Genomic DNA, 15,550 nt, shown 5'->3' with positions numbered 1-15,550 from the left:
CCTCTTCCAGGCCAGCTCTCTGCTATGGCCCAGGAAGGCAGTGGAGGATGGCCCAAGTGCTTGGGCCCTGCACCCGCATAGGAGACCAGGAGAAGCACCTGGCTCCTGGCTTCGGATCAGCGCGATGAGCTGGCCGCAGCGGCCATTGGAGGGTGAACGAACGGCAAAGGAAGACCTTTCTCTCTGTCTCTCTCTCTCTCACTATCCACTCTGCCTGTCTATATATATATATATATATATATAGAGAGAGAGAGAGAGAGAGAGAGAGAGAGAGAGGATGAGACAAGGATATGTACTATAATGATTTTTCTTCTTCTAAGAAGATGGACACATTTAAACTCAGTGGATCTTGACCCATGAAGTTGTTTTTTGAAAGGCCTGCTGACTGATTAGTTTTTTCAGCCCCACTGTGCAAGCTTGGCTTTATGTGGGAAGCCCTTCCAGAGTATGATTCAGTTCATTTTTGCAAGGGTTGAATTTGAATGCTTATGTCGCTCCACCTATGGAATACTTAATTTTGAGTCCAATCCATTTAGATGCTTAGCACAAGCAGATCCCTCCCCTCCACCCCTGTCTCTCTTTCCTCTGGAATGAGAGAATGGATGTGGAAGCTTTCAACACAGTGCCTGGAATAGAACACAGGCTAAAAACGCCCTTCTGCTTTCCTCCCCTCCTTCATCCTGGTTACCATATTTGAGATGCAAACTGCCACAAAGTGGTAGTTTATTAGACACTAAAAAATCATCATAGTTCATCAAGTTTTCAAAGCACTTTTTTTTTTGCTGAAATTGTGAAAGGATTTCTAATTGCTGCTGGCCAGGATGTGTTCGTGATATGGTTGTCAATACTTGTAAATGTGCATCAGAACTTCCAGAGTTGATAGCAGCAGCTTGGAAAAAGCTCCCGAGACAAAAGTTGACCATGATTTACCGAAAATGCTGCATCATCAGCAATAAGCGTGATTGCATGGAATGGTGTGGGGTGAAAATTGACAGTGCTAAGCAAAACATCCTGAAGCTTCAAACTCTGAATGTGAACACATTTTGGAAATGCATCAGTTTATTCTCTTCATCTTTTCTCTTTATGTGCATACAAGAGAGAAGTTTGGGAGATGGGGAATCTAAGTCTAAAAAGTTTTAGTTCGTTGAAAATAAAGAGTTTAAGTGATAGGAAAGCATTGTGTCATAATTAATTGGTCACATTGTGTATTTTGGTGGTACTTGAAATATTGGTATGTCTTCTGGTGATGGTATCTCACTCAGATTGGAAGAAATATAGCAATTCCAACTATATTTGAAAACAAAGGCTTTGTGAATTAAGCATTTTAGGACAATCTTTAACCCAAATCATGGGAAATATTTCTGACCATCTTTTTCAATATATGGCAATGGCAAAAATGGTATCAGTGGCTAATAATTCAGGAAGAGCTAGAGATACTTATAAAGAGACCACGTGTCCCTATTTTCTCTCAGCTCTGTGTCCAGGTTTCAGATAAGCTTATGGGAAATTATCTACTGTGAAGAGCTCTGAACAAAATCATTTGAATTGTGAATTTCCTATTTTTACACATCTGCTTCCTATAGAACTATGGCACCTTGCCTTGAACATACAAAATGACAGCTAAATATTAGAGGTCTGTCGATGCATTTGATATGTCAGAATTTTCAAATTCATGAAATAATTATCAATGACTGTGGATAGCTTAAATGCTACTGGAATGCTTATCTAGCCTTTGACCAACTACTTTCTGGTTCTGGCCAAGTAGCTGGTAGTGTGAGAATCTGCATCAAGTCTGAGCCCAGCGTTTCCTGGAGGGCTTGCACTGTTCTTTCAGAGAGGCAGGCGGGCAGACATCTGGAAGTTTCTTCTGTTCAGCGCAGCCTTGAGTATTTCCAGTTTGGCCTCTCAGTTTTCTTTGTTGTTCCAAAAGCTGTGCCCATGTAAATGTGGGCTTATGCTAATTTTCATGGCTGGTTCAATTTGTCAGAATATAATAAATTGCTCTCTAAACCCAGGTTTTAAGAATTCCAGATAAATAGCAAATTCTCCCTCTAAAAATTTCTCTTTTAATCACAAATGATAGGCCCAGGAAATGGCTTGCCATCTGTACACTTGCATGTTGAAAATTCTTCCAATATTGGTAGATTCTTTTCTGTTTTGGATAAATCTGGTTTTGCCTGTCTGCATAATTGAATGTCTCCTGGCCCCTGCTGGCTGTGGTTTCCAATAGGATAGAGACTGTAAATTCTAATCAGTCTCACTAAAAACCATTTGCACCTGACTTTACTGGAAAGAAACTGAATCAATCAGAAATTTGCCAGATAATTCAGAAAAAAAAAATTTTGAGCAATAGGAATAAAGTATCATGATGTATCTGAAAAGGTTCGTGAAAGACACACTTTAAAGCTGATGACTTAATTGTCCTGAAAATAAAATTGAATTTATAGGAATAGGCTTTTTTTTTAAGTTATATTCATAAAATAGTACTATTTAAAGCCCTTCACGTGGAGAAGTTTTTGCAGTGAGGAGTAAAGAACCAAGTGCCTGGAGGCAGGCTGCCTTGATCTTAGTCTTAGCTCCGCCTTGATTTACATCTGCTCTCAGACCTCTCGGGCAAATTTTTTTTTTAAATTTATTTATTTATTTTAATATAAATTCTTTTTTTTTTATTTAGTAAATATAAATTTCCAAAGTACAGTTTATGGATTACAATGGCTCCTCCCAAATAATTTCCCTCCCACTCACACCTCTCCCATCTCCCGCTCCCTCTCCCATTCCATTCACATCAAGATTCATTTTCAATTATCTTTATATACAGAAGATCGATTTAGTATATATTAAGTAAAGATTTCAACAGTTTGCACCCACACAGAAACACAAAGTGTAAAATACTGTTTCAGTACTAGTTATAGCATTACTTCACATTGGACAACACATTAAGGACAGATCCCACATGAGAAGTAAGTAAGTACACAGTGACTCCTATTGTTGACTTAACAATTTGGCACTCTTGTTTATGGTGTCAGTAATCTCCCTAGGCTCTAGTCATGAGTTGCCAAGGCTATGGAAGCCTTTAGGGTTTGCCGACTTTGATCTTATTCCGACAGGGTCATAGTCAAAGTGGAAGTTCTCTCCTCCCTTCAGAGAAAGGTACCTCCTTCTTTGATGGCCCCGTTCTTTCCACTGGGAACTCACAGATCTTTCATTTAGGTCTTCTTTTTTTTTTCTTTTTTCTCTTTTTTTTTTTTTTTTTTTTTTTTTGCCAGAGTGTCTTGGCTTTCCATGCCTAAAATACTCTCATGGGCTCTTCAGCCAGATCTGAATGCCTTAAGGGCTGATTCTGAAGCCAGAGTGCTGTTTAGGGCATCTGCCATTCTATGAGTCTGCTGTGTATCCCGCTTCCCATGCTGGATCCTTCTCTCCCTTTTTGATTCTATCAGTTAATGTTAGCAGAAACTAGTCTTGTTTGTGTGATCCCTTTGACTCTTAGACCTATCAGTGTGATCAATTGTGAACTGAAATTGATCACTTGGACTAGTGAGATGGCACTGGTACATGCCACCTTGATGGGATTGTATTGGAATCCCCTGGCACGTTTCTAACTCCACCATTTGGGGCAAGTCCAATTGAGCATGTCCCAAATTGTGCATCTCCTCCCTCTCTTATTCCTCTTGGGCAAATTCTTTAACTTTGCAACTCATGTTTCCTCACCTGTAGAATGGAATCCGTAAGGGCAGCACCGCCCCTGGAGAGCCACGCTCTTGCCGTAGCTCTGTGAGGATTCCGAGGTGCAAGGTGGTCATGCATCCTGCTCAATGCACAGGGAGGAAAGGGGCAGAGTGGAGCTGGGAGTCACAACCAGCTCTAATCGACTCGAGTAATCATGAGGACCCTAAGAGAAGCATAGGTAAGAAAAAAAAACTGGGGCGGGAGTTATGTCACCTGTGACCTGTCCCTAGCCTGCCCTGTCACTGCCACCAGTGTGACTACACTAATGACAGCAAATGACAATGAATGGGGACCAGCTGAGACCCAGCAGGAGAGGATCTTAGAGACCAATACGTATCCTCCTCATATTTCAGCCGAGAGAGAAAAGGCAGAAAGAGTGTAGAGATGGCCCTGAGGTCACCTGAGAAGTGACAGTGCTCGGCCGGCGCCGTGGCTCAACAGGCTAATCCTCCGCCTTGCGGCGCCGGCACACCGGGTTCTTGTCCCGGTCGGGGCACCGATCCTGTCCGGTTGCCCCTCTTCCAGGCCAGCTCTCTGCTGTGGCCAGGGAGTGCAGTGGAGGATGGCCCAAGTGTTTGGGCCCTGCACCCCATGGGAGACCAGGATAAGCACCTGGCTCCTGCCATCGGAACAGCGTGGTGCGCCGGCCGCAGCGCGCTACCGCGGCGGCCATTGGAGGGTGAACCAACGGCAAAAAGGAAGACCTTTCTCTCTGTCTCTCTTTCACTGTCCACTCTGCCTGTCAAAAAAAAAAATAAATAAATAAAATAAAATAAAAAAAAAAAAAAAAAAGAAGTGACAGTGCTGAGTGGGCAGTGCAGACTCTCCTCACGGCCCCATGACACCCCTGAGGATGCTGACTCCCAGCGTGAGGCAAGACTGCCACACGGGCAAACTGGCAGAATAAGGAGATCATGGGAGGCGAGGGGAGGGACTAAAAAGGTTTGAAAACCACTACTTCTTGCTATCAAGGGTCACGGATAGAAGCTTTTTGACTTTGTGGAAAGGAATACATGAGTTGTGTGGGAACATGTGTGATATTGGCTTTGGATGTACACAGAATGATAATAATACCTTTATGGTCTGATAATGACCTTCAGAAGCAGCTTCTGTAGTGAACTCCAATAGTTTCTTGTGGCCAATAGCATAAAAATTAAAATGAAAACAAACCATACCTGTATTTGCTTTAGTTTGCTAGGGCAGGGCTGCCAGACTGAGGCTTAAACCACAGACAGTTCCTTTCTACCTGTTCTGGAGCTGAAGTCCAAGACCAAGGTGTTGGCCGAGTTGGTTTCCTCTGAGGCCTCTCTCCTGGGACTATTGCTGACCATCTGCTTGCTGTGTCTTCACATGGTTGTGTCCTAATCTCTTCTTTTTAAAATTTTACTTTTAAGTTAATTTAATTTATTTGATAGGCAGAGTTACAGAGAAAAGGAGAGACAGAGGGAAAAAAAAAAAGTCCATCCTCTGGTTCAATCCCCAAAGAGCCGCAACAGCCACGGTTGGGCCAAGCGGAAGCTGGGAGTCTGGAACTCCATCTGGATCTCCCATGTGGGTGGTGAGGGCCCAAGCACTTGGGCCGTCTTCTGCTGCTTTCCCAGGTGCATTAGCAGTGTGTTGGATGGGAGGCAGAGCAGCCAGAGCTCCAGCTGGCGGTCTGATATGGGATGCCTGTATTGTAAGCAGCAACTTAACCCTCTCTGCTACAATGCCAGCCCCTTAAACTCCTCTTAAAAGGACACGAACCATGTTGAATGAGGACTCACCCTTAAGGCCTCATTTTATCTCAGTTATCTTTTTTTTAAAGATTTATTTATTTATTTGAAAGGAAAGCTTATGGTGTATGTCCTCTGGTTCACACCCCAAATGGCCACAACAGACAGAGCCAGGCTAATCCGAAGCCAGGCGCTTGTTCTGAGTCTCCCACATGGGTGCAGGGGCCCAAGAACTTGGGCCACCTTCTACTGCTTTCCCAGGCCATAGCAGAGAGCTGGATCATGAGTAAAGCAGCCAGGATTTGAACTGGCACCCATATGGGACCCTGACACTGTAGGTGGCAGTTTTACCCACTATGCCAGCGCTGGCCCCAGCTCAGTTACGTCTTTAATGACCTTATCTCCAAATACAGTAGCATTTTGAAATACCAGGGTGGGGGTAGGGCGTCAAAACATGAAATTTTGGGGAACACAATTCCCACCCATAGGTATCTGTATTGATAGTGATACTAATATACATATATTTATGTGGGTCTTATTTAAACCTGAAATGATGGCAATGAGAACTCTTCCAAATCCTATTGTGACAATTAAAGGATGCATATTCCAACTCTAATTTCTCCAGCTTAATTAGCATGTGGCCTGTTTGCACAAACTTATTAGGAATGAGCATTCTCTCTGCCAACTGTTATCTAATTTCCGGGCTCCTGAGGCCGACTGCTCCATTACTGCTGGGCAGGGTGAAGACGGCTGGGGGAAGCCACCGAGCTGCTGGCCGCCTGTCAGAGTGCCTGCGTGGCATCAGATCTGAAAAGGCACACCGTGGGCAGCAAGAAAGAGGCTTGCGCCGTGAGCGTCCTCTGGCCTCAGTTCTTTGATTCTCTTTGAGGCATGGACTAAAGGCTGGGACACACATCCATACACAAGAGGCACAGACATGAATGTGGGACAATTATTCCCTCCTTTGAAGTGAGCGGCTGTGCTTAAACCAGAATGCACAGGATTTTCTGTCTTGCTTTTTTAAGGGAATCAAGTTTACCCAAGAATATGGCAACTTCGCATCCACCTCCCGGCTCCCCCTTCCCTCTTCCGTTCCTTTGTTTCCTCATCTCCCTCTCTCAGAATTACCTAGAAAGCAAGGGTTTGCCCTGCACAGGTCCTCTGCGTGGTCCTGGAGGGGAGAACAAGGTGACTCAGAAGGGCTGCGCCTGGAGGGCTTTCTGCTGACAGCGCATTCCCTGCTCTGGTTTTGGTTTTGCTCTCAGGCATTGCGCTGCTGGTTCTTGGCGAAGCTGCAAGTCCCTTTGGCTAACTGCATCCAGAGCTCCCTGTCCTTCAAAGCTCTCCATCCTCCCTGTAGGACTGGTCCTGCTGCCACCACAGCCCCTAGCACCCCCTCATCGCGTCCCTCTGAGCAGGTGCCTAGGCTGAAGGCACCAGGCTGCTGACCCCTCTTGCACTGTCTCGTCCCCTAGACTGCTTTATGTGAGCTGAGCCTTCTCATTCCTCCCACTTCTTCCTCTTCTCATTTGATTCCTTTCCCGATTCACATTGATCATCTCTGATGAGCCGGCTTAGTGTAAAAAAACCAGGGTTCCAGCGACCTGCTTCCTTTCTGTCCACTGCTGTCTATTCCAGGCAATCAAGACGGGCCTCAGGTCCTCATTCATGAGCCGTGGACACAAAGCAGGAGTTCTCGGTCTGTTTGCCCTCACTCCCTCTGAAACTACTTCAGAATCAATGAACATTAACCACTGTGTTTACTCTTTAAAGAATGGGAAGGATGTGGAGGGTGATGGATATGAGTCTGTAATGTGGTTTCAATCTTACCTGCTGGCTACAAAATGGTAAGATTCATGCCTGGAATGGAATTCAATTTGTAGAAATTGCAAACGTCATCCTACAACCTCAGTCCGCTGGGAAGAAGTGGTGAGACCGACTTTTTTCCTCTTGTAGTCACATGGAGCTAGCCAAAGCCTGTGATGTCCCCTAAGCTGCCCAAGCCCTGGGCTGACTGCCTCCCTCCTCTACCACTAATCAAATGCTGTTCCCTCTACAGGGGCTGCCTGAGCCACCTTTGTTCCAGGGACTCGGCAGAAGTGTGGGGAAGGAATCAAAATGTGGAACTTCTCCAGGCTCCACAGTCCCTCCCTGCGTCCCTCCAGTGAACTTGCTGTCTGCACAGCTCACAAGGGGCCCTCCAATGCTGGTCATTAGCCCCTTGAGGAGCGCGCATTCTGCCCCTCCCAGCCAGGTCACCTGTTACCTGTGGAGGGGACAGTACTTCGCTCCCCCTCCAGACCGAGCGCTGCCGCGTGGTACAGAAATAGTGTGCAGCGATATTGCGGATTGAAAGGCTGTTTCCTTTTGCTTCCCAGCAGAGTCTGTTGGGAGCCACATTTAGGAAGTCGATTTCCCAGAAGTCCTGTTTTTAGTGTCACTAAATCTACCAGAGCGCTTTAGCGTCCATGCATATCACAGCGGCAGGTAAATTAGCAGCTTGATTCAACCACATCTATTGAGCAGTCGCTCTGCACCTGTTATTGAGCCAGATGGGGTTCCTGCCTCCTGTGGGGTCAGAATCCACAGGGGCCCCTTGCGGCCCACCCCGGTCCCTGGAACAGTGCTTGTCCTAAGCGGCTGGTCGCAGATGTCCAGCTGGGGAGTTGTGCAAGTTCCCTTGCGTGGTGATGGGGACCTGTCATTCACCTCCTGGGTGGTGCTGAATTGCTACCGCCACCCTCGTCCCAGCCCGTCCTTGACAGCCCAGGATGTTGCAGGAAGTTAGCAGACTTGACTCCAGAAAGTCTGCACTGTGGCTTTTCAGCAAACTCCAAACTTAGGTGCCGGAGAACTGACATGCAGAGGGCAAAAAAGGAAGCCCGGAGGGCTCGTGGCAGGGCTTGCAAGCTGCGTGTCTCAGCGAGCCAGTCCCAGCGGATTCACGTGTTAATTCACTGGCGTGCTGCGCGGCAGAAGCACCCCCACTCTGCCTTCCCCCACTTCCAACTGTTGTGCTGCGGCAGGGCTCGGGGTGAGTGGCAGCTGAGCCCTTCTTTCTGGAGCAGCCCTCCTGACTCCGTGACAGCCCAGTCTGATGGACTTGGTCCTTGCTTCCCCGTAGCACACAGAGCAAGGCGCTCCTTAAAGGGACCTCGTGCTTGTCGGCGCGGCTGCGGGCTGGGCGAGGCGGGCTTCCGCCCAAGAATGAGTGGGGAGGGGTCCTGAGGAACCTCCACATCCTCCCGGCGCGGGGGAGGGAAGGAGCCTGCAGCCCGAGGGGACCAGAGCGCCGCTAGCCGGGGCCCGGCTGGCAGTTAGCGGCTGCTAGGGGCGCTGCCTGCGGTGCAGAGGGTGCGGGCGGCGCGCCTTGCGGGTGCCTGCGCTGCCGCGAGCCGGCGCCCAGCGGCGCGCCCGCAGTCAGGCCCCGCGGACTGCTCCGGGCAGGGCCGCGTGCGCTCACCATGAAGGCTCAGCGCTAGGCTCCTGCAGCAGCCTCCGACCGCTCGGATTCGGCGGTGCACTTGGCCGAGGCTCCTGCCCGGCGAGAGCTCGCAGCCAGATCCGCGCTCCAGCTGCCGGGACAACTTCGCCGTCGCCTGTTTACTTCTCCGGGAGCCAGGGACTCTGTCCTGCACCGCAGCCACCCCCGGCCCCCCACCTCTGAAGTCAGCCGCCGGGGCTCGTCCGACGGCAACCCCGGGGAAGCGCTAGCGAGGAGGGGCTGCGAGCCGAGCAGAAGCCCCCGACTGCTCAAGCTCTCGTGACCGCCTCTGTTCTGGGGTTCGGAGAGGGCCCGTGCGCTGCCCGGGGAAGCAATGCAAGTCTCCATAGCCTGCACAGAGCACAATTTGAAGAGTCGGAATGGTGAGGACCGACTTCTGAGCAAGCAGAGCTCCAACGCCCCCAATGTGGTGAACGCAGCGCGGGCCAAATTCCGCACGGTCGCTATCATCGCGCGCAGCCTGGGGACGTTCACCCCTCAGCATCACATTTCTCTCAAAGAGTCCACCGCCAAGCAGACTGGCATGAAATATAGGTATGCATGTGCGATTCCCTCCGCCCGGGTGTCCGTGTCTGTACAGGTGCGGTGCAGACAGGCCATTGCTTTTGAAAAGTGACTTGCTGCTCGGTGGGTTGCTTTATTTAGAATACTCAGGTGTTTCTAAGATAGTTCTTTAGGAGGTCAGAAAAGCCGTGAGTACGCGCGTATGATTTATATATATGGCCCATTTTGTGTATTCTAAGGTGTTATGAACACCTTAGGATCTGTATAGATTTCAGGCTCCCGGGAAATGAAAGGGGGAAAAAAAAAAAAACCCACACAATAGCTAGAAACTGATATTTAGACCAGGGTAGTTTTTCAATAGCAAATGTGTCCTATTTTATGGCAGCCTGTAGTTCCTGTGAGTCTGCCATCAAAAATAGTTTCCCAGCTAGTCCTGCACTCTTATCTTCTGAAAGACCAAGATAGCAAATGCTATGCACAGCTTTTAAGGAAGTTTTGTTCAAGGAAGAAACGCCTATAATGGCAAATTACATCAAGCACTACCGTATTTAAATCTACATCTCTGCTTGAAATACAACGTAGATCTTGGGAAATAAGAAGAAAGGGCCAATTGTTGCAGTCCTGGTTTCACCATGCGTTTCTAAGCTCCCTCTTTCCCTACATTGGTTTGCATAGTTAGACATCTTCCCCGGAATAGCGGATGATCTCTTTAACAGGGAATGACTTAAATTTGATAAGTAGAAAATTTCATTTTCCTGTTATGCGACTCCTGCAGCCTCATTGCATTTGCTTTGTACCTAGCCTTCCTGGCTTCGTTTCCTGAAAACTGCTGCTTCTAGGTTCTGGAAACGATTGTGAATGTGGAGGAGAGATGCTTCCGACATGTCTTCTAAGGGCTTTGGTTATCCAGTTTGGAGATGTGAGTTTGTTAATTATTTGCATTTAACTATCTCACATCTTTGTTAGCAACTGCGTCCTAGGATAGGATGAACTCAATGTATTCAAAATAAGGTGCACCGCGAAGACCATGCTTTCCAAGTACGGTTGTGAACTAAGCATTTAAACTTATTGCTACAGAAGTTGCCCTTGGGAAAAGTTTCTTTGTAGAGTTCCAGGGAAGGTTCTCATTGTAGATACAAAAAGCACTGTGGTCCTGATATATTTTTTTGAGCCATGAAGCAAAAAACCCTTGGGTGGGAAAAAGCAAAATAAACCGCAGCTAAAGCTGTTTGTCCCAACTGCAGTACCAATAAGAGATGACTCTGACTGACTCATTGAAGTGTCTCCTCTGCTTTTCCTGATATCCCAGTGATGGTGACGGAGGCCCCACAATGGCAGTCCTCTCAGTGAGACTGCAGTGTCAAGTTCATTGGCCTTCCCTACCGCTGCTGCTGTGGCACACACCCAGCCCTGCCTGGTGGACACAGCGTAGCTCTGCGCTCAGTTCAGCTGCTGAGACCTCACTGCGGCCTCCCCGGGCAGGGCCCCAGGAGCAGGACGCTGCAGAGCGAAGGTAGATCACAGGCCAGTGCACTTGTGGCCTCCAGCAGTTTTGCAGCATTGTGAACTTTCTTTTGGTAAAGCAGAAGAATTAAAAAGTAACACAGCTCATTTCTTGTGGCAAGGTTTCATGCTTACTTATGGATGACTGTATTGGAAGAATTTCAGTCTTGGGAGGATGTTCAGAAGCCAGATGCTTGCCTTTAAGGTTTTTCCCAGAATGCAGCTCAACTCAATCTCCCAAAAGCTCAGAATATAAGCAAAGTTCACCCGGACGCATGTCATTACTGGCACCCAAGGACAGCTCTTCTCTGCCAAAAAGTTAGCTGGCTGGGGGCTTCAGTATACTCTAAGTTATTCATTGTTTAAGGCAACTAAACATGATGCCTCATGTCCACCCCCTCTGTTATTCTGAATGACTTAATCTATGACAGTAAGGTGGTCTCTGTGTGTGTGTGTGTGTGTGACTGTGTCCTAACCCTTGTTTTCAAATTCTACTCAGAGCGACCTTCATGAAAGAGATTATGTTATTAGGTCAAATGTAAAGTCTAGTTTCTTTAGTACTGGGAGAGGGGAGGCAGACTATATACTTTTTGATATGCTATGTAAAAATAATAGAAATCTTTGATTGGCTGAACTATTTATGTTTTTGCATTGTTGTCACTAAAGCATTGTGTGCATGTACGGACAATTTGTTAACAATAGCAAGCACCAGGGAACAGAAGATAATGCCACAGAATGGGAGAGGTGATTGGCCCAGGAAAGGAATCTGGAGAATGTCTTCCGAGGGAGCTAGAGTGGAAGGTTACTGCCTCCTCGTTGGGGTCACAGTAATGTTGTCATTCCAGACAATAAGTTCCATGGGCAGAGCTTTGAGGGGGAAATCCCTGAACCCTGTAGAGGGTTAAAATATTGTCCTTTTGTGCATGTCCTTTCATCAGAATTTGAAATTCAAAAATTGTCAAGCAGTGGTCTTGCAGAGTGAAGAGACAATCATTAGCTATACCAGGAAGCCAACTTTAGCTGGGTAAGCCAAGGTGTATAAGCCAAAGGTTGGCACTTACATTCAGGTTGGAAGTAGACCATAAATAAGCAAATCAACAAGCATATAATAAAATCCTCTATTGTGGGGGTGTTCTTTTTGAAGGCTGTGTTTGGAGTAGAGACAGTCATACCTGGATCAACTTAGCTTAGCCATTTTGAGGTTAACAACTGTTTCAGCTCCAGGATTAATAACTGCGTCTTGGGCACGCGTAACTATGTCCATGTCTGCCACGCACTTTGCTATCCTGGGCACTTCTCCAGGTCCATCCATGCTGTGAGGTGCTACCTGGCAGCTGAGGACATTCTTATAACCCTGATAAGTAAGCTGACTGTGTTCTTGTTCAATGCCTTATGGTACTTAAAGCCCAACTTTTTCCTTAGCCCGTGATTACCATCTACTAATAAAGAACTCATGAAACTTTTATAAAGAATTAATATATTCTCATAAAAAGCATCTGAATTTTGCAGAATAAAATGCTCAAAGCCACTGTTACATTTAGATAATCATTCTGCAAGAACCTTGTGTAAAATTGGTTATCATTTCAAGGCTGAAGATCAAAAAATCAACCAGAATATTCTACCACTCAAATGCTACTCTCAACCCAAGAGAAGAAGATCCTACCTAACATTTATCCTGGGAACTATCCTGTATGTAAATTACAGAGAACTGTGCCGATTCCTCGAGTTCTTTCGGATGTGCTTTGTTAATGCGTGAGAGTTCCTGTGTTTTAGTGCTACATGTATTTTAATCCCTGAGTTCATCACACTGTGTTCATTTGATGTATACCTCTGCATCCATATATAACAGATTGGCAGATGACTGATCTTGGTACAGAGGCAAACCTGCCACCCTAAGATCAACAAGTTACTCAGAACACCTGGTAAACTAGGTTTGTGTGCTTGTTTGTGCTTGCTTGGTTGGCTGGTTTTGTTCCATTTTAGAATAACTATTTTATTTTTAATTTCTATACATTTTAAAATTTTTATTTTATTATGTTTACTTAATTGAAAGGCAGAGAGACAGAGACAAAGATCTTTCATTTGCTAGTTTATGCCTCAAATACCAGTAACAGCCCAGTTTGGGCAAGGCTGAAGCCAAGAATTTGGAACTCAGTCTAGGTTTCCCATGCGTGTGGCTTGGACCCAAGTTTTTGAACCCTTGCCTGCTGCCTCCCAGGGTGCTCATTATCAGGAACTGGAATTGGAGGTGGTGGAGCTGGGACTCGAACCCTGGCAGTCTAGTATGGAGTGTGGACATCCCAGGCAGCATCTTCACTGTGTGCCAAATGCTCACCCAGAGATAACTATTTAGAATGATCCAGGTGCTGGTGTTTGGCCTGGCCTCGGTGTGTCACTCAGAATTTGTGAGTTAGCCATTTTAATTTGTAAATTATCTTCCTTCATTTTGAAATTGACAGCTTAGTTCCAGATCTATTTGAATATTGATGGACCTAATTTCATTGGGGAAAATTTTATTTGAACATATATCCATGTCAATATCACCTTGTGCTATATATTGCAAAAGACATACTTTGAAAATTTTAAGAGAATTATTTACAAAATAAATATTGTATGAGCAATAACCTTTAAATATCACTAAAATTCACTTTTTCCCTCCCCAAGTTTTAACAGTAATCACATTTTGCTATTTTATTTTTTAAATATTATAGAGTCACAAGAATTTGCTTTAAAAAATGTATAGAGAATTTTGATGTACCCTTAAATTTCATATTTCTCAGAGGTAACAATTTGCATAGCTATAACATGATATCAAAAGTAGGACGTTGGCATTGGGACAATCTACAGAGTTTATTTAGATTTCACCATTAATACATGCATTTACTGTGTGTGTGTGTTTAATTTTTTATTTATTTGTTGGAGAAGCATGAAGACCAGAGAGAGAAAAATCTTGTCTACTGGTTAACTCCCCCAAATGCTTGCTGTGGGTGGAATCCAGGAGCCTGAAACTCTATCAAGGTCTTCCATGTGAGTGGCAGGAAGCAAATTACTTGAGCCACTGCCTCCCAGGGTCTGCATTAGCAGGAAACTGGAGTCAGGAGACAGAACTGGTATCAAACCCAGGCACTCCTATGGGGCATACAGGAATCTTTTTTTTAAATATTTATTTATTTACTTGAAAATCAGAGTTGCAGAGAGGCAGAGAAAGAGAGAGAGAGAGAGAGAGGTGCTCATTCTGCTGGTTCACTCCCAAAATGGCTGCAATGGTCCGGGATGAGCCAATCTGAAGCCAGGAGCAAGGAGATTCTTCTGGGTCTCCCACGCAGGTGCAGGGGCCCAAGAACTTGGGCCATCTTTTGCTGTCCCAGGGCATAGCAGAGAGCTGGATTGGAAGTGGAGCAGGTGGGACTCAAACCGGTGCCCATATGAGATGTGGGCATTGCAGGTGGTGGCTTTACCCGCTATGCCACAGCGCTGGCCCAGATACAGGAATCTTAACTGACATCTTAACCACCTGGCCAAGTGCCTGCTGCCACATGTGTTTTTATGTATATTCAGTTTTATCCCATGTATAGATTTGCATAACCACTGCAAATGAGGACTCTGAATTGCCCATCATCAGAAGGCTCCTTCCTGCTATCCCTTTAGAGCCACGTATATTGCCTCTCCTCCAATTCCTGATCCTGGTCACCACCACTCATCACCAGTCTTTAAGCCATGTCAATCATTTTATTCTTTCAAGGATATTATCTAAATAGAATCGCAATGTGTGCAACCTTTTGAGATTGGCCCTTTTCTCCCCACTCAGAGAGTTGCCCAGGGAAGTGGTAAGAGACAATCTTGTAACCATAAAAGGGATGGATCCGCACTGTGGAAGTCCCTGGAAGCTATTTGGACATAAGGTGAACATCAGCAATGAAGGGGCCATTAGGATGTTTGATCAGGATGTCTGCTCACAAAGTTGTGTTCAGAAAGGATTAATCTGGGAGATGTTCCACCCAAGAATCTTAGCGTTGTAAGTTTGAGATTAGATCATTTTTGTTGAATTCTATAGCATTCTCTGTTCTCTTCTAGAAAAGACTCGGACCAGATACCAGATGCTTTTCCCATGCCATTCCTTTCCCAGTCTCTTTATTAGAGCACACATCACATGCACCACTCTTTGCCTCCCACGAATGGTGGGCAGATTTTGAATCAAAGCAATTCAAGTGAAAGATCAATCTTGTCGCTGCTTACGTAAAAGGCACCGAGTGTGTGCGTGTGTGTGCGTGCGTGTGTATGTGTGTGCGTGCATGCGAGTCTCCGTATGGGGAAACGTGGGAGGAAATAGGTGGGCTGAAGAGGAGGAAGAGGAGAAGAGCCAGCCCTGTGGCTGGGCTCCAGATAGAAACATTTGATTTTAGTCCAGGGAAGAGAGCAGTTCGGTTATTTAAAATGCCAGGATGTGGAGGATGGAGTGGGTAAGGAATACCGTTGTCATTTCCACTGACACCCATGGGTGTGGGCTTTTCTCTCTGCCTCGGAGCAAAATGGTGAGAACAGGGAGGTGGAGGAGCCTTCCTAAAAATTAGGTGCTGATTCAACCCCATGGAGT

The 15,550-nt window shown here is 46.2% G+C and overlaps 1 protein-coding gene across 2 annotated transcripts in view; it reads left to right on the top strand.

Annotated features, from left to right (window-relative positions):
• Nucleotides 1-15,550, top strand: part of KCNAB1 (potassium voltage-gated channel subfamily A regulatory beta subunit 1) — a 409,535-nt gene that overhangs the window by 131,793 nt on the left and 262,192 nt on the right. The window contains exon 1 of one of the 2 annotated variants that reach the window (XM_062212632.1): nt 9,071-9,483. The exons of the other annotated variant lie outside the window; for it this stretch is intronic. Coding sequence (XP_062068616.1) covers nt 9,263-9,483 — 221 coding nt within the window. The 5' untranslated portion in view covers nt 9,071-9,262. Of the gene's footprint in view, nt 1-9,070; nt 9,484-15,550 lie in introns of those variants that run through there. 2 annotated transcript variants of the gene reach the window in all.

The sequence above is a fragment of the Lepus europaeus genome, chromosome 2, assembly GCF_033115175.1.
Source record: "Lepus europaeus isolate LE1 chromosome 2, mLepTim1.pri, whole genome shotgun sequence".
Taxonomy (NCBI): Eukaryota; Metazoa; Chordata; class Mammalia; order Lagomorpha; family Leporidae; genus Lepus; species Lepus europaeus.
This window is presented reverse-complemented; position numbering and strand designations above follow the sequence as displayed.